At 40.4% G+C, this 19,745-nt stretch overlaps 1 protein-coding gene across 2 annotated transcripts; it reads left to right on the forward strand.

Moving 5' to 3' along the window:
- Positions 1-665: 665 nt before the first annotated feature.
- Positions 666-13,504, forward strand: LOC141426372 (uncharacterized). Of its 2 annotated transcripts, none has more exons than XM_074085227.1 (9): positions 666-1,100; positions 1,429-1,633; positions 1,823-2,047; positions 2,157-2,265; positions 3,538-3,767; positions 4,556-4,655; positions 6,667-6,929; positions 8,968-9,168; positions 11,191-13,504. In XM_074085227.1, exons 1-9 carry the CDS (start codon positions 838-840, stop codon positions 11,350-11,352), a joined length of 1,758 nt encoding a protein of 585 aa, XP_073941328.1. In that variant the 5' UTR covers positions 666-837; the 3' UTR covers positions 11,353-13,504. The 2 variants fall into 2 exon arrangements, with proteins under 2 accessions (XP_073941328.1, XP_073941329.1); XM_074085228.1 differs by having other exon boundaries at positions 667-1,100; positions 3,541-3,767.
- The last annotated feature ends 6,241 nt before the right edge of the window (positions 13,505-19,745 follow it).

Below are 19,745 nucleotides of genomic sequence, written 5' to 3' on the forward strand. Positions count from 1 at the left end.
TACCAATCCACAGATTACTAATATGTAAAAAACAGTAAGTAGCCGTATATTTAAAAAAAACTTTGTGTGTTTGGTTGGCTAACCTGGCGCCCATCCGAAATTTGACAGATTGCGGGTAAAAATATCTGCTACTGGCTGCTAACTCGCCCAAAAAAAGTAAGAAATTAAAAAAAAATTGGCGGGAACCTTGCGAATTTTCCGTGGACATTTTTTGAGTGCGAATCAAGTGCGAATTTAAACTTACAAAAATGGAATATCGAGTGCTAGTGACATTTCTTTCCTATTCATTGTTTAGCATGAGTTTTTTTCGTCTACTATTCCTGTAATAGTTGAAAGAAAAGCAGATTATGCACCTCGCATTGAGTAATTTATATTGCCCTCGTGCTTTTTAAAGCCAAATCAGCACTCGGTGCAGTAATAAATAACTTTCTGCTTGGTGCAACAATCTACTATTTATCAAAAAGCTTCAGCACTCGGTGCAGTAATAAATAACTTTCTGCTTGGTGCAACAATCTACTATTTATCAAAAAGCTTACATTCATTCATATTGCATCACAGATTACTAATATGTAGCTATTGCATTCATCAACAGTGTTGATTCAACACATTTATTTATCTTCCATTTTCATTTCATGGCTATTTTTTCATCATCATGATGTTATCTGTATAAGGAAGGTTGACAGTTGACGTTTGTTTCGACAGGTTTCGTTCGACGTTTCGACACCAAAATAAAATACTATTTTGGTGACTACCGACTACGTAAAACGAGCGATTAAATTTTCGAGTTGTATTTCTCTTAGACTTCTTCAGTAACTGCAGACGCCTTGAATATCTCGAATGGCGTCAGAGCCTTGTGATTGGCAGTTACGATGCACAGAGCTGAAGCAAAGGGGTGCTCATCTTTTGCAGTCCGGCCAGTGGTCGGATTGCTCGTTTTTGGTGGGCTCGGAGCCTCACCAGACTGTCGTGCCGGCCCACAAGCTTATCCTGGCCATGGCTTCGCCAGTTTTCGAGGCTATGTTTTACGGAGGAATGCCCGAGGGGAATGAACCGATCCCAATATTAGATGTTCAACCAGAAGCCTTTAAAGCTCTGCTGGAGTAAGTGTTACCCTTTATGCAAAGTTTAAAGTGAAAATTATATCAGCCTTCACCCTCTGGAAGCGCAAAAACAGTTCTACAGTTTTTTTAACCTATTTAAAAGAAAATTCCACTTTACCACTTTTTGGTCATACTAACTTGTAATATTATGGAATTGTATTTATATTTTTTTAAAAGAAAAAAACAAATGTACTTTAGTGATCCACAACAGCCAAGGCATGTTTCTCCCAAAATTGAGAAAATAGAAAATTTTAAACTGACAATCTTTTAAACAACTAATATTACCATTCTTTAGTTGTGTACTTAATGGTATCAATTTTGTTACCAGGTACATCTACACAGACAACATAAACATAAGCTCTTTTGACAAAGCTTGTGAGCTCTGCTATGGGGCCAAAAAATACATGCTGCCCAATCTTGTTAAGGAGTGTACCCGGTATCTGTGGTCCGACCTGTACCCAAAGAATGCTTGCCGGGCTTATGAGTTTGCCAGGCTGTTTGAGGAGAATGTCCTCATGGAAAAATGTTTACAAGTGAGAAAGAAATGTTTACACTAACTTAGTTTTTGGAGAAAATATAAATAAGATTGATTTGGCAAGGTTACATTTGCAAGTTTGCAATTTCACAAGACAGCATAGTTTAACCCATTCTCATCTTGTTCACAAAATTCTGTCATTATCTTTTGTTTGGTCTGAGATAACATAATGTAATCTCTATTTTAGATAATCAGTACCAACACAAAGGAGGTCCTCACAGACAGCAGCTTTGAAGAAATTGATCTCAACACAATGATAACAGTGTTCTCGCTGGAACACCTGAATGTGGACAGCGAACTGGATCTGTTTGAGGCGGCGGTGCGCTACGCTAAAGCCCAGGACAAGCGGCAGGCCGAGCGTGCACTCACGCCCGGCCCGGGCAGCCCCAAGCCTGCCACCAGCACTGAGAAGGTAACTTTCATACTTACTTTCCACTATGATACAGACAACTTTAAGACCTAGCCATTACTCTACAACTGGCAGCTTGGTGTGCTATTTTTACTTAGTTAAATGACATTAGGTGGTGAACGTGGACAGCAGCGTGGACAGCAGCCCCGAGGCGGGCGACGCGGAGCCCTGCCGCGCGGAGCCCGAACCAGGGCCCTCCGGCCCTGACGCGCCGCCCCCTGGTCAGTACCACCCACCCTTAAACACAAAGTAAAAAGGATAGTTGATTTATTAAAAAGAAACAAAAATACATTGTGAATTATATAATAGTTACCATTTTAGAACCTATGGTCTGTCCCAGAATTCGAGATACTAAAATGACGTTTCATGTGTTACCTGTTTTTTGCGTCTCATAAATAGTGATGTGCCGCAACCGGTTATTACCGAAAGATTTTGTAGGTACCTATGTATGTATGTCGTAAAATATTAAGATATGAACGGATCCGTGATGTACTTAAATGTAGGGCGCTTAGGACATTCTAGAAAAGGTAAAATAGGTCTAATAAAAATGCGACCGTTTTCGAGATATTTCGACTTTTTATAGATGTTGATGTTTAAGTTTCAATTTCATTCTAAGTAAGTTTTACATTAATTAAATAATATGAGAATAATGAATATTTGATTTATTATTCTATGATATGAATATCTAAATAAAAACACGAGAAAACGCACTGATCACATCCGATGACAATACGAGTAAAGTAACGAAAATCGGTTGAATACCACTTGAATACGAAAAACATGAACAATGGCGTTGTGTGATATCTGAGGGCCTACTCCGGAATTCGAAAATCAAAGTTCGTACCGTAACGTCCCTCTCACTTACGTATTAAATTAAATAGTAGTGTCAGAAGGACGGAACGACACGAACTTCGATTTTCGAATTTCGTAGTAGCCCAGCTGGCCCTAACTACGAAATGCAAAACTCGAACTTCGTATGTTGCCGTCCCGCTGACGCTTATCTCATTCAATACGCGAGTGAAAGGGACGGTGCCATACGAACTTCGTTTTTCTAGTTTTGTAGTAGCCCCTCTGTATTATTTTTTACGTTGGCACTTAGTGATGAACACTGTATTTTTACCTGTGCTTAGATTTCATCACTTTATCGTATGATAAAGTAAAATGGAAAGTAGAATATTGAATGCATTAATGTTATGTTATTTTTGCGGTTATTTACGAAACCGAAATCACGGAGCAGCACTGTTCCTTTTATGCTGGCCACATTATTTTTACGTTTGACATTTCAGACTGTCATTTTAGTATCTCGAATTCTGGGACAGACCATAGTGGCACACATACAGAGTACGTTTTCGAGTGGCAACTGCTAGCAGGAGAGAATATAGTCATTACATGTCAATTATAGCGGTGAGGAAATCTACTATACGGAGTAACAGCACTGACCTTGCATGCGTTGGGTAAGGTGAAAGAAGTTACGTAAAAGGTAAATGTTTTAGCAGAAAGCCGCGAGAAGCTGACTATCCGCAACGCGATCGAGAAGATCCGCTTCCTGACGTTGAGCCCGCAGCAGTTCGCGGAGGGGCCGGCGCGGTCGCCGCTGCTGGCCGAGTCGGAGGCCTTTGCAGTTCTTATGCACATCCTGAGCAGCCGCTCGGACGTGCCGCTGCCTCGGGGCTTCAGCGCGTGCCGCGTGCCGCGCAAGCAGCTCATCGGCAGCGGACCCAACGTAAGACAACACTTAGTAAATCATTCACTGATTTTATTAACCAAGAATTCAAAAGCAGGAACATGATAACAGCGTGTCGCCATGTTAGATGGCATCGCCATGAAATGTAATGTTTTTCACATAAGTTACGTAAAATCAGAAGTTCAGGCCGAGTTCAGGCAGGTTTTAAGTGGACTTTTGACGGATGATGTTTTTTTTTTATTATAAGCCATCTGATGAGAAAATTAGATTAGATTAGATTAGATTTATTTATTACCTTTTGAAAAATTACATTATAAACACATGTCAGTTAATTACAAGAAATTCACAAAAGGATTGTCAAATGTATAAAAAAAAAGAAAAATCTTATTACAATAAATTGTCAGCCAGAATAAAAAATAAAAAATTGAATTTAGAATGTCAAATTAGAATTCAATTCACATCAAGCACTCCTTTGCAGCCAGATAATCTGGACATCGTCTTTCAATGAGGCTGGCATAGTCACACAAGTGCACTTAAGCCTCTAAAAAAAAATAGAAAAAAAAACAATTCAATAATAATAATTAAAAGCAAAACAAGAATATACTTAAATCCAAGTCAAATTTATGCAATAGGAACAATCAATCAAACATTATTACCACCGATGATGATGATGGTGCGTGTGTGTCTGTATGTGAGACTGATGACTTGGTAAAGGTCGCAGGAGTCCGATGGATGCGGGCAGCGCATGGTCGGTCATTGTGGCGTTCTTTGGGGGAGGCTTGTGTCCAGCGCTGGACGTCTTTTGGCTAACGACGGTGTATGTGCAGATGCCGACATTCACTGTGGACACGCCGTCCCCGGTGATGGTGGATCAGGTGTTCGCGGAGCGCCCGCCGCCGCCGCAGTACCCGCGGCCGCGCCACGAAGGTACAGGAGGGCTACTATTGCACCGTCCTTCTCACTTTCTTATCAATAATAGGTATAAGCGTTAGCGGGATTGTATGATACGAAGTTCGAATTTAGCACTAGGGTCAGACCTCGGATCAAACCACAGAGGAAACCATAATGTACAGAGTAGACAACCAATATTCTCGTGATACTGTTATTGACAATATAGCGGTTTTCAAGACATCCGGATTCGCGTCAGGATTATTACGATACGATCAATAATGGATCGTAATATGTGGGTATCACCGTATCACGTGGTAATATTGATGTTTAATCCGCACCATGTTCATTTTGCTGTGAATCAAACACAGTTCAAGTTGGTCCATTTTTATTAAATATAAATTAAAGTTATGACCTTTTTGCCGGCCTTGCCAGGGGCCTTCTTGTGTCAGCACTACGTGTTCGATCTGGTCACATTCCACTTAATTGTTTTTTGCATTTGCTGAGAGTTGTACAATCATCTTTGTGTATGAGATGTAATAAGACTGAAGTTATTCACTTTCTTGTGGAATGTGATCATAACAAGCAAGAAGAGCCAGGTATTTGGATGGTATGGGCTTGTTCAATGGAGGTGTAAATGTAATTCTCAGTCGATCGCTTTCAGAAGAAGCGACGCGAATTTACAGATTCATTGGACGGGCCTTTGCATCCAGAGACATGGTTTCAGTGCAAGGGAGAGTGTAATATCTGTCTGTAGTGTGGTGTATATATCTGAGGCTCTCCATGAGGCTGACATAGTCACATTTGGTGTGCTAAAGCCTCGTTAAAATATCACAGGAAAAAAAAAGTTATGACACCATTGCTTTACTTTTTACAAGCTTTTTACAGTTAAAAACAATATAAAACAAAAAAAAATAAAAATTGAGTTTTATAGTATAAAGAATTTGACGTGAAATTTTATGACGTTTAATAATTGATATTTTCCGAAACCCTCAATATCCAAATTTCATAGTCGAAGAGTCGGAGATCGTTCTTGCCAGTGTAGTGTCATAATAGTATAAAACTACATTGAGCCTTTACTTATACTAGGGAGGGGTTCGCAAACTGTGCGCCCCGGCGCCCTAGTGCCGTACCGTTAAAGCTGCGTTAGCACGTAGTCACAGAATATATAATAGTACTAACGTACAGAATGGCCACGCTCCACCCCGCACCGGTTCGAGTTACCCCACCCCTCAAGCGCAGATTGCAGGAAAACCGCAGGAAAGAAGTCGGGTGCGCGGCACTAAGTTCGGGAGCAATCATTTTGCGAAATCGTAACGGTACCCTACCTACTTCCTTTTTCTAAATAAATAGTGATATCTGAAATTAACGCGATTAATACATGAAAAAACTACCTACCGAATGAATCTTTTTAAGTTTGCAGACGTATATCTATTGTAATTGAAAATAATAATGCTTAAAATACGCAAACAGACACATTTTAAGTAGATTTAAATAAATCGAGGATATTCTGGCAGAACCGGATAAGTGCACAATATTTATTTTTTATACGGTTTTACTAGATAAACAAAGCAGAAACCATTGAGTATGCCTATGTAACTTTAAAAAAAATTGCACTTATTCTGTTTTGCCAGAATACCCTCGAAATAGGTAAGATTAACGATTACATTTATTTGCACATATTTAAGCCATACCTACATATGAGTACCTTTAAATGTCATTGGTAGCACTTATAGTACTGTTGGGTTTTGCAATAGTCAGCCCTGTGCAGCTTACGCACACATCGACGCGAGTACAGACATCGTCGTGCCTATGTAATTCAAGAACGCGTATTTTGTACGGCGTGGCCGCCCTGTGACGTAGTTTTAATTTCCATTAACTTTTTCCATTGTGACACGAAAATTAATCGTACATTTGTATGAATAATTTTCACTCATATGCTGTCATGTGCATATAATTGGTGGAAACGCAGCTTTATACTATAACGAAGATCTGGGTGTCGTTGGCTCTTGGTGTATACACTGTCACCATCCGAAAGCTGTCGTTCCAGGGCCGGGTCTGGTTGGCCTGAGCGTGCTGGGCGGTCTGGGCGGTCTGGGCGGTCTGGGCGGTCTGGGCGCGGCGCGGCTGCCGGGCGTACACGCGCCGGGCGGGCTGGGCGCGCCGGACCAGCTGGAGCGGCACAGCGGCGACTTCACCAAGATCTACTGCCAGCGGCCCATGATCCAGCACACGGACTGCTTCAACGCCAGCGTGCTGGACTGCTCCGTCACCTTCATGGTCGACAAGAACATCTGTCTGCTAGGGGTGCAGGTGGGCCGACATTTTCTTGTTTGTTATTGGGTTATTGTGCATCAATGATCATCAAATTCTTCAGTCCATTCAAAGCATAATGTGACCTCGGAAATTGAGGCGGTTAAAATGCTCGAATGATGAGACATACACAGTACACACACACTCAAACATCACGCCTGTATTCCCAAATGGGGTACAGAGCACACGAAACGTTACCGCTGCGGAGCCACTTTTAGCAATTTTAGGTTTTGAGTTTGTCAAAAATGGGACAATACTGACAGGAATAATGAAATGAAACATTCTTAAAAAAAACTTTTAATATTCAGAGTGGGTACTTAAACAGGAGCAAATAATTAAAACATGGATACTTAGTACTCGTCAAAATGAATGACATTAGTTCAGAGACTCCCTCCATCGCTATGTTTTAATTATTTGCTCCTGTGATTAAGGCGAGGCCCCACTTGTTTAGCTAGTAACGTGCTTAGGAAATAGTAAACAAAATAGTGGGCATTTTAATCACAAGATAATAAAATCCACAGCTTAAAAAAAATTACCTCGTTAAGTTTCTTACCGGGTTCCTCTCAACAGAGATTTTTCCGGATTTTGGAAGACTAGGGATCATCCAAAAATTATGTCACACATTTATGGGGAGGGGAGGAGTGTCAGGGGGTTTGTGACTCAGACAGTGGCGGATTTACCCTAAGGCCCAGTAGGCCCGGGTCTAGGGCGGCCAATTGAGACAAAAAGTCACTATGATGAAAAATAATAGATAAGCTGAGAAAGGGGTGGCTGGTACCTAATACATGGCCTGGGGCCTAGGTCAGCCAAGACTGCAAATCCGCCACTGGACACAGGGACATAATGTTCATAGTAATACGTTTGTCAAGGGGGAGGGGGCTAAAAATGGTCAAAATCGGTGTGACGTACTTTATGGATGGCCCCTGGTGTATGGTGTGAGTCAATTCCAGGGTAGGTAGTTTGCGTCTGCAGCAGCACGCTACCCCCTTCGCGGCAGGGTACGCGACACTAGCGCTGCTTACCCTTATTTTGGTGTCCCCACCTTAGGGTATTTTTACAAGTTTAGGGTATTTTTAGGGTACAAAATGATTTAAGGTATCTTTTAGAGTAAAAGTATTCGAATAAAATGTACGATTTCAAGAAAAAATTACTGCAGATGACATAGAATAGAAGCCAAGACTATTGTGGATGCATTCCAAGAATGTTTCGAAACAGTGTAGTAGTTTAGCTATTAGTTTAATAATAAATTGCATTTGGGTCAATCAACTTCTTCTTGTTTGTTATTCTGTCCCGTTGTCCAAGAGACAACAGTGAAAGAGTTTCTTAAAAAAACTGCTTTAACATGTGCGACTAATGTGCTTCAGAAATAGCCTTGAAATGAGCTTGTAACTATGACAAAAATGTAAGCTTGATGAATTTAAACCCCAGAAAACATATAGAAGCTCGCGGTTTTAAAGAGTTGTCCAGGGGACGTAACCATGGAAACGAGGTACAAGAAAAAGTTGATCGACCCATTTATTAGCTTAGTATTTATTTAAAAAAAAATAGTGTAAAAAAATAATTATGTGCCAAATTTAGGGTAATTTTGCGTAGTGTTAGGGTACAAAAAATAACTGAGGTTTCGAGTTGGATCGAATGAGGGCTATCGTTTTTTGTCTCACTAGATGGCGCACTGTCGCGTGAGGTTTTTAAGTGTGGCTTTCAGAGTCTGTTATTACGGGCGTTAAAACAAAGTTTAGATTAAAATCATATTTAAAACACCTTAAAAATTATCCAGCCACCACAGTGTTGCTTAGTCCCGTTTTGTTCGGAAAAAAAGGGAGGACAAAAGTTTCCGAAAGACAAAACTGTCCCAAAACACAGACATTAATTTCAGGTAATGCTAAATATTCACAAAAAAAATCTAATTATAAATAAACCCGCGTAGCTCACCCAAAAACTATGAGATTTGACATTTCGGAGACCTCACGCTACACTAGCGCCTCTAGCGGCGAATTCATTCGCGATAGCCCTCATTGGAGTCTGTCATGATCGTCAGGTGCCGACGCAGGCGCCGAGCGAGGAGAGCGCGATGGCAGTGCTCGGGTCCCAGTCCCCGGGGTACTCGGAGCTGCTGTACGCGCACTTGCTGGACGCGGACGGCGCGCGCCTCACATACACGCACTACACCAGTCGCGTGCCCTACAGACACCTGCTCGACATCATGTTCAACCGGCCCGTCTACATACAGCGGAACAAGGTAACGGGCACACGGGACCGGACGATACCGACAACCAAATACCGGCTTATCATCATATCGTCTCATAAGTTTTTGTTAAAAATTACATTTTTAATACAAGCTTTTTTGCTGACTGTACTTGCGTTGTTATGCAAGCTACATTACCGTACCAAATTTCAAGTCGATGCCACTAACCGTTGAGGAGTTAAGTTCTGCGGAGACGATCCTGGCTGGTCTACTAGGATTTCACTACCAGATTATTGTATTGTCACCAGATTTACATAAGTAAGTATGCCAAATTTCAAGTCAATTGGACCACTGGAAGTGGGTCTAATTTAGCTTCCAAGATTTGACCCAAACAAATAAATAAATAAACAGGGCAAGTTAGAAAAGCTTTTAAAAAGCAACTGGTCTAAGTAGCAAATGTTCTAAAACTCTTGGACTCAAATCCGACGGAGCTCCGCGCGGAGCTCCTATTCCGCGTGGCTGAGGCGCTTCGCGCCTAGATGCGACTCTGACCTAACCTAGACCTAGGTTTTTTCAAGTTTACGACTAAAAACAATTTGGGACCAGTTGTTTTTTAGACCTATTGCTTCTAAGACCACTTGGGTACTTAGACCAGCTGCTTTTTAGAGTCACTATACGTTGAAACCCATGTCATTTCGCGAAATATCAATCCGGTGTGCATCGTACCGTGATGCGAATCCCGACAAAAACACGATTATTTTTAGAAATATTTTTTTTTATTCGACTGGATGGCAAACGAGCAAGTGGATCTGATGGTAAGAAATCACCACCGCTCATAAACATCTGCAACATCAGGGGTATTGCAAATGCGTTGCCAACCTTGAGGCCTATGATGGGATACCTCAAGTGCCAGTAATTTCACCGGCTGTCTTACTTTCCACGCCGAAACACAACAGTGCAAGCACTGCTGCTTCACGGCAGGATAATAATAATGAAGGTATTCGAAAAAAAGAACGCAATCAAGTAAATATTTTTGGGGTTCCTTCAGGTTTTCAGTTATTCAACACTAAAAAGCCGTGGTGGCCTAGTGGTTTGACCAATCGCCTCTCAAACAGAGGGTCGTGGGTTCAAATCCCGGCTCGCACCTCTGAGTTTTTCGAAATTCATGTGCGGAATTGCATTTAAAATTTACCACGAGCTTTGCGGTGAAGGAAAAACATCGTGAGGAAACCTGCACAAACCTGCGAAGCAATTCAATGGTGTGTGTGAAGTTCCCAATCCGCACTGGGCCCGCGTGGGAACTATGGCCCAAGCCCTCTTGTTCTGAGGGGAGGTCTGTGCCCAGCAGTGGGACGTATATAGGCTGGGATGATGATGATGATAAGTCATGAAATGGCTCTGCTGCCACGTACATTAAGCTGAGCAATTATCCTGCTAAAAAGTTTATGTCTATGGCGTCCATTGTTAGGCACAAGGGTAGGCAGTGTTAGTGCTGGTGGCGCGCTGCTATTAACTGCCTTCCCTGGAATACCCCATACGCGTGGTAGAGCCTTACTGTAACCGCTCGCTGGCTGCGGTACGAATGGGCCGGCTCGACCGGGCTAGTACAGTCATCAGCATTAATATCTGCCACAGCGGAGCGTGCAAAAATATCTGACACGTCCTTCCGGCCCTAGGAATAGAGTCGTATCAGATATTTATGCACGCTTGCTGGTTGTGACAGATATTGGTGCTGGTGACTGTACCACACTCCCACAGAATACCGGCGTGAAATAGTAGTTTCGCTACTGTGTTTCGTACGGTGAGTGGGAGATCCGGAGGCCCAACTCCCCTCCTCCCTCCCCCTTTAGCCCCTCTTTTAGGCCGGCAACGCACCCGCAGTCCTAATAATAATGCTGTAGGTGTCCATGAACGGCGGTGATCACTTACCATTAGGTGACCCGCATGCTCTTTTGCCAGCTATTTGAAATAATAATAATGCACGCCAACTTTATGCGATTCATATGGTGATTTTCCGGCAAACATGATTGTGACAGACGAGCGGCCGCACCATACAAGGGTATTGATATTCCACAGGTGTACAAAGTGGGCATAGTGTTCAACAAGGTGGGCTGGTACCCCATGGGCTCGTGCGCGCAGCAGGTGGCCGCGGAGTCCGTGTTCTTCAACTTCGGCATCGGCCAGAGCAGCGACTCCGTGCGGGACGGACTCATACGCTCCATCATATTTACGTACTAGTCACGCGTGGGGCAAGCTTAGAACCGGTCAGCGCCGGATTTGGAGCCCTGGAGGTCTAGGGCAAAGAAGCGGAGGCCTCTAGGGCGAGGACTGTTTGAAAAGAAAACGAGAAAGCTGCTGACTCGTCGAAATTTGGTCTTTTTCAAACCTAAGAGAAAGAGAAGAATCCAACTGATACATAAATCAATTTTAGGATTTTTTAACACACCACTATAATTTTCGGCTGGTTAGACGGATTGGCGGTAGTCTAGTTCGGTATGATACCTCTGGCGTGTAAAGCTACGAAAGTCGCGGGTAACGTTCCGTCCAGCGATCCGAAAATATTTTAAGTTAAAAAAATATATAGATTCGTGGAGAAAGCGTGTTGTTACAATTAATAGGTATTAAGTATTATTTTGATTTTGCCACACTTATTTATAAGCCGAATGTATGGCAAATTGGCTTAACACATAAAATACTTTTTATCCCTTAAAATTGTATACATAAACAAATTCTTTGCAGACGAAGTCGCGGACAAGAGTTAGTTTGTTCATCATTCATGCTTTCCCTTTCACATTCGTTTACATAAATCTCAGGGCTACCTCTTGTACTCATGCGTCACAACACGCAATATGCTCATTAATCCAACAATTCATCCTATTAATTCTACTTATATTATAAACTAGCTGTTGCCCGCGGCTTCGCCCCCGTTGTATCTTTCTGTATTTTCTTCTATAAAAACCTTATCCTGATAGTAACGAACACAATAAAAAAAAATTTAGCGAAATCGGTCTAGTCGTTCCCGAGTTTTGCGCTTAGCAGCACATTTTACGATTATTTTTTATTAATTTATTTTTGTTATTTATTAAAGTTTTTTTTAACTTAGGCTGCGGCAACTTAGTTTCTTATAAATTATCAATGCATACAAACATACCTACATATTATTATAAATATACAAACACGCCAAACGAACACTACAATATAGATAATGAATAGTTTAAGTACAATAATAAGCTAATAAGCGTAGCTATAGTGATGAAATGTATTTCGAAGTAATCCCATCCCATTTAAGCATTAATAAAATATTTAAATTTTTGGGAAGAACGGTGGGAGGTCGCAATTTCACTGTATAATTAGATAATATAATATATAAAAAAAACTTCGTAAAATATCAATAAAAATAATGTCAAGTTTTATATAGTTAAACTTTTTATTTATTTAGATAGTACCTAGTTATAGCTACTTGTTTGTACCATCAGCCAAATAAGTGGTCTATCAACTTTTAAACAAGTTCCTATCAAATGAATATGTCGCTAAAGTCGATCTTTCAAGTTGACAGACACATCTATTGGCATTATTGTTTTGTGACATGCAAACGATTATCAACTTTAGGGTGGTAGACCACATATTTGGCTGATGGTACAACTGATAATATTATAAAAGGGAATATTGTTATCATGCGTAAAAATGTGGCAGACATTAGGGTTTCTATGACAGGATACTTAGCGCTAGTTTTGTCACGTTTGTTTTGGTTTTGCAAAATAACTAAATGAGCCAAACGTAGGTAAGAGCAAGACCGGATGCAATCCTCACGATACGAGCGCCATCTAGCGACATTTTGCCTTTCAATAATAAACCTTGTTAACCTTACAGCCTCTAGCCTCATGGAACGCCGGAGACAAGAAATTAACCGTATTCCTTCCATAACTGGAGCAAAAATGACATAACGTGACATGACGTGTATGTGTTATATAAAATTCTCATGTCACATTGTTTGTAACAAAACTCCTCCGAAACGGCTTGACCGATTTTAATGATTTTTTTGTGTAGGTAGGTATATTCGGTAGGCAACATTTTTCTTATTTTCGACCTTGTCAGTGGCGTAGCGTGTGTAGCAGCCGCCCGGGGCTGAAGAAAAAATTTTCACCCTCTTATTTAGGTTTTAAAACACAACAAACAAGTCATTATTGTAACCGTTCAATTATAGAACGGGGATTGCCCGATTTCGTCACAGTAAGTGTTGTCGTCCTATGGTACCCCAGTGGTACAAAGGGCCTTCGTGAGACGTCGCCATCCGCTCCTGTCCTGCGCCTGTTGCTCCGCGTCTCCCCAAGTCAGCCCGGCCGCCCGCAGCTCGGCGTCCACGGTGCGCTGCCACTGATCCTGATTTTTTTTTAATTTTTCCACCCACCGGTTTAGATTTTAGAGGGGGGGGGGGGGACGCTCCATTTTAATGAAAATTTGCACTTTAAAGTTGAATATTTCGCAAACAAATCGCTGAATCGAAAAATCGTCTTAGCAAACCCACAACAAATGGTTTTAAAAGACCTATCCAACGATACCCCACACTATAGGGTTGGATGAGAAAAAAAAACACCCCCGCTTTACGTCTATTGTATGGGATCCTAAGAAAAATCTTTTTGAATTTTAAATTGTACCATTTTGTCGGCATAGTTTACTTATATATCCGTGCAAAATTACAGCTTTCCAGCATTGATAGTCCCTGAGCAAAGCCGCGGACGGACAGATAGACAGACAGACAGACATGGCGAAACTATAAGGGTTCCGTTTTTGCCATTTTGGCTCCGGAACCATAAAAAAGAAGAAAGAGAAAGATCCCTTTTAGGGATAAGTTCGGCTTTGTACTCTTTTTGTTTTGTTGTTTTCTTTTTGTATTATTTTTGTGTTTTATGTACAATAAAGTATTTATATACGTACATACACATATTCAGTATTATTTATTATATAATTTTGCCGCCCCCTCAAAATTAGCGTCCGGTCCCCCCCCCCGCATTTTAGAGAGATAAAATAGGATGTGAGGTGACGACGCAGGGGGCTTACGGCCTTCGCACTTTTTTTAATGTTTTTTAAACGCGCTATCGACGCGCGTTTGTACTAACACAAACGCGAATGTAGGGTGATCTCATCTAATTTGGTGATAAAATCGAATTTTGAATAAAAGTACATGTTATTATCAATCAATGTCTTTACTTTTAATAGGAACTGCAGACAGTCCTGTTATTGGCATAATCATGCCTTTAAATCTTAATTAAATATAAATAATACTGTTCATAATCCACATTTCTTCAACTGCCCGAACACCGCTAATTTGGTGACAATCACCTTAAGTCGGTGATACGTACTACTCTAATTAGACTATAACCAAATTACACAAGTTTTAATTTTTTTTTATCACCTAATTAGGTATAATGAAGTTTATTTAAAATATATTTGGAAAAAATATTAATTAGTATTAAATTAAATTGCACGTAGGTATATTTTTCGTAATAAACAATGAAATCTATTAATTTTGAACATTTAACTACCGTGTGACTCACTCATAGTGTGAATGTACCTTTGTAGAGCGATGTTGTTACTGTTGTGTGCTACCCTACATTTGACAGTTCCAACCTAAATGACGTTGAAAACGCTCCTGAGAGGAAGGGCTACGGATTAGCCTGAAACATGTCGAGCTAAACTCGATTTAAGACGTGAGTGATCCGGGTCAATGCCATTTAATATGAAATCTATTAATTGCCATTTAATATGAAATCTGGAATTGTCGACCCTACTACATGCATCACACATAAATATTTTTTGGTTCTTATCATTATCAACTTTCTTGACTCTGGCAATGGAGGTGATACGGCTTCATGCAAAATTAACAAACTATCCAATCTGCGCCATTTTCAACCGACGAAGAAAAAACGGAGGAGGTTCTCAAGTCGACTCGAATTTTTTTTTAATGTATGACCACGCATAACTTTTTACAGAGTAGTTCCATTTTGATAATTCTTTTTTTATTGGAAAGGGGTTCAAGTTGAACCTTGAAGTTGGTCCCATATAAATTTGGAAAAAAACCTACCCTATGAAAACCCTACCCTATGGATGGGAAAAAAAATAAAAACTTTTTAACAGAAAAAATTAAACCGCCGATGCTTTATACATATGTATAATGTAATGTCATGTTTGACTCCAATACGTTTTCAATGGCTAATTTTAATTTATTAGATTCATTATACTCGCGGTTTTTTTCTTTTTATTTTATCGTCATCCATGTTCTGAAAATTCAAAAATTACAATGAAAAGTTAAAAAAAATAACTCATGTAATTTGGTGATAAAGACCCCCAAAATAATATACTTACTAACGTTACTTATGAACTGCAACTTTATTAATTATGAATTATTCAACAAAATACATGCAATAAATAATTAAAATACACGCGTTATAATTAAATTTCACTCATATCTTTAACTATCTTGTTTAATTTGGTGATACCGTTGCGGCGTCAAATTCTTGAAAATGATAACTTTTTGACCGGCTTTCATAACGTACTGTGAAAAAACTATACAACTTTTGTTAAAAATAATAACTGATATACTAAAAATAATGTTTTTTAAGTACACTGTCCACTTTTTATACAAATCCAGGCACTTTTAGTATTTAAAAACTAATTATAAACGGAGAACCAGTTTCTACATGTCCACGCGGCGCCGTAATGAGGTCCCGCGCGAGATATTTGCTAATATTTACTATCTCGCTCTCTCAATTTGACCCACAAGAATGCAAACGGAATTCTAACTTAATGCTTTGTAGTAAGGTCGCATTTAAAAGGCCTTAATTCACTAGCTTTACTCGGTATCGTGCTTCAAACCATGTATCACCGAATTAGGCGTATCACCAAATAATGCGAGTTTACCCTACGCTATAGCTGTATGGCTGTTCTATGGAAAAGAACCCGTCAACGCCGCGTTTAAATAACGCGGTGTGCCTTCGGTGTGCAAAGGCTGTCTTGGAAATAGTGTGCGTAAGTACTACCATGCGTGCAGGGCTACTACGAAACTCGAAAATCGAAGTTCGTGTCGTGCGGTCCCTCTCGCTCTCGTATCAAACAGTGTAAGTGTCAGAGGGACCGCACGACACGAACTTCGAGTTTCGAGTTTCGGAGTAGCCCAGCAGGGCTACTACGAAACTCGAAAATCAAAGTTCGTTACAAAGTGCCGCGGCCGGAGCCCCCCTAACACCGCTGCGCTCGTGTGCAATTATTACTTTAGCGCCATCTAGGAAGCGCGCGGTCAAAATGGAATAGGTACAAAGTGCCGCGGCCGGCGCCCCTAACACCGCTGCGCCCGTGTGCAACGACACCCTGCACGCCTCTGAAGACAGGTAAGATGTTTGTTTATTTGGAACTAGTGCTTGCCCGCGGCTCCGCTCGCATAGACTTCGTTTATAGCCGCGTATCCATTAGAGCAGCCTTAGGCCGAGCACCGCGAGCCGAGCCATATTTTGTCGGTTTTTTGGCCGTGCTCAAAGCTCGCTCAAAGGAGCCTCAGTCTAAGCCGTGCCTTTGGCAGCGTCTCCACTTGCGCGGCCTCGGAGCGAGGCAGCCGCTCGGCCCGAGGCTGCCTCTAGTGGATACGCGGCTTATCGCCATCCCGCGGGTCCTATGCAATTTTCCGGGATAAAAATGTCCTTCCCTGGGTCTCAATCTATCTGTGTACCGAATTTCATCTAAATCGGTTCAGTAGATCCAGTGATTACCCCCTACCAACCTCACAAACTTTACCTCTTAATAATATTAGTATAGAATGTACCTGTTATAACCTATCCCTCTGCTGTGCATCGTGGTTAACGAATGATGGTTATCTGGCACTCTCGAGTAGGTTCGAGTATCTACGTAAAGTGCTCAAGCAAGATGAATATATCGCACCCCCAGTACAACACTGTATTATGTCGAAAAATTTCAAAATTGACTTTGTATTATTACTGAATAGCCAAAAAATTGCCGCGTAAGTCACGAAGACCGGCGTATTTATATCTACAAAAATGTCCCACAGGTGGCGCTGTGACTCTCTATTGGTGAAGACGTGCTGCCGGAGTTATTCCGCGAACACAAAATTATTTCCAGTTGCGACTTGTCTGCCTTAGGATCCACATGTAAAGCCTTTCCGCAACAGTAAATTATTTCGTAATAATATGGTGTTGTTGGTTGTACTACGAAAATTACTCCGAGTTATTTAGCTTTAATTCAGTGTTCGTGAATGTGCTTAAACAACGTGTTTGATACTATTTCGAAATAATTCTGTATTGTTGACGAAGGTAAGTTAGATTTTTTGTATTATTTCAAAATGCTTCTGTATTGTTCCTAAAAGCTGAAAATCAATTAAATGATACACTATTGATGGTATATATAATTTATGCTCTAATTTTGTTGAAACCTCATAATATACTTTGTTTTACCCTTAAAACTCTAATTTACATTATAAATTAAAATAAATGTATTAACAATTCATTTAGTTACTAATGTTTAAGAAGATATTTTTTTATTTTTTAGATAATGCACTATTGTTGAATGAATTATTTTTGCTATTTCTTTTTGGCAGATGAAGCGGGGTTGCGGTCTTATGATGCTTGAAAAGGCATCGGAAGGGACCGCAGAAGAATCCAGACACTCTGTTCAACAATGGAGCGTGGAAAAAGGTGTCGAAAATACAAGTGTTGCATCATCAACCAATGAGCCGTCAGCGGTGACAGCACCAGCCGTTGGAGTTTCAGATAGGGAGGTACCTGTTCCTGTTTTATCTGATCAGAGTGAAAAAGAAGATTTTATAGATGATTCAGATACCGATCCGACTTTTTGTATTCCATCCAGCTAAACAAATATTATCTCGCCCGCTTGTAATACCTAGAAGATTATCTTCTTCCTCCTCGAGCTCCTCAACAACTTCCAGTTCATCATCGTCAAGCTCCAGCAGCTCAAGTGATGAATCCATAAGACCAGGTTCTTCAGTTTGCAATTCGGAAATCATATCAGGTGACAATTAACCCCAGCACAAACTTTAAGCTGTATGCTCACGAATGTAAAGATCTTGCAAGTAAAAGTTGTACATGTCCGGACATAGCTTTTACTAGCAAAATAAAATACTTAGGAATTATAATTGACGAATCGCTCTCTTTTAAGTACCATGTCGAAGCTCTATGCAGTAGAGTTTTCAAAAAATTACGCTCAATTGCGAATACTCACACAATCAAGCTTTGCTTTGCGTTGAGTCAAAATGTATAACCGTACTGCATTTCTTCATGGGGGGGGGGGGGCTTGGCTAAAACGTCACTACTAAGCCTAGAAAGAGCCCAGAGAGCGGTTTTCAAAGTTTCTACGTTCCGTCCCTATCGATATCCCACTCCTCCATAAATCTATATAAATCATGTGAAGTTCTAACAATCAGACAGCTATTTATTTTGAGCATTATCTTAAAACAGCACGCCGCAATGCCCGCAATCCCTTACAGCACTGAGTATACTGCTAAAAGACGAAAAGATCTTGTCTGCCCTAATAACAGAACACCAAAATGCGCATTCAAAACTCTAAGGTGCACTAGAATACAGGAAAAGCATACGTTAGAAAAATTATATTTTTTGGTACTTGAAGTTTAACATATTACGTTTTTGATGAGTGTTTGTTTTATTTAAAAAAAGAGTTTTTGTTTAATAATAAATGTGTATTAATTTGAGTCAAGTTTTGTCTTTTATTTCTCTTTCAATAGGTACCATTTCTGGAACCAAAACAAATGGGTCGTTATTGTGTAATGAATCTGAAAAAAAAAACAATAGCACATCAGTGCATTATTTCAGAATTAATCAGTATAAATCGCGTAACTCGAAATATTTTTTTATTATTTCGTTCTATCACTCTGCAACAGTGAATTAAGTCAAAATATGCATTATATTGCTTTATCTACTTAGTTAGAATCATCTGAACTATTGTAAAGAGATACGCATTGAATTCTACACATGCAACGTTCACGACACTTTCGCTATAACTTTGAATAACATGGATAACGGTTTTTCGTCGATTCTGAAAAATGAGCTATTTTGACTTAGTGCAGTGTTGTACTGGGGGTGCGATATGGTCATTGTTTCTTAACTTGACTAAACTAGACCGAAGAGCCTTTTTTTTATTCGACTGGTTGGCAAATGAGCAAGTGGGTCTCGTGATGGTAAGAGATCACCACCGCCCATAAACAAACCAGGGGTATTGCAGATGCGTTGCCAACCTAGAGGCCTAGATGGGATACCTCAAGTGCCAGTAATTTCACCGGCTGTCTTACTCTCCACGCCGAAACAAGTGCAAGCACTGCTGCTTCATGGCAGGATTAGCGAGCAAGATTGTGGTAGCAATCCGGGCGGACCTTGCACAAGGTCCTACCACCTGCAAATTTTGTTAAAAAAAATTTTTTGGGGTCGGCTTTACTTTTTTATTTAAAAAAATATTTGCTTCTTACTTTTTAGTGATTTGTTGCCAAATTAATTACATTTCACAATGATCCCATTACACTCAAACACGGTTAGTTACGTTGTTTTTTAACAGTTCAGTTTCCTTTTCTGACAGAAAACCGCATCAAAATCGGTTGA

Source organism: Choristoneura fumiferana, chromosome 3, assembly GCF_025370935.1.
Source record: "Choristoneura fumiferana chromosome 3, NRCan_CFum_1, whole genome shotgun sequence".
Classification (NCBI taxonomy): Eukaryota; Metazoa; Arthropoda; class Insecta; order Lepidoptera; family Tortricidae; genus Choristoneura; species Choristoneura fumiferana.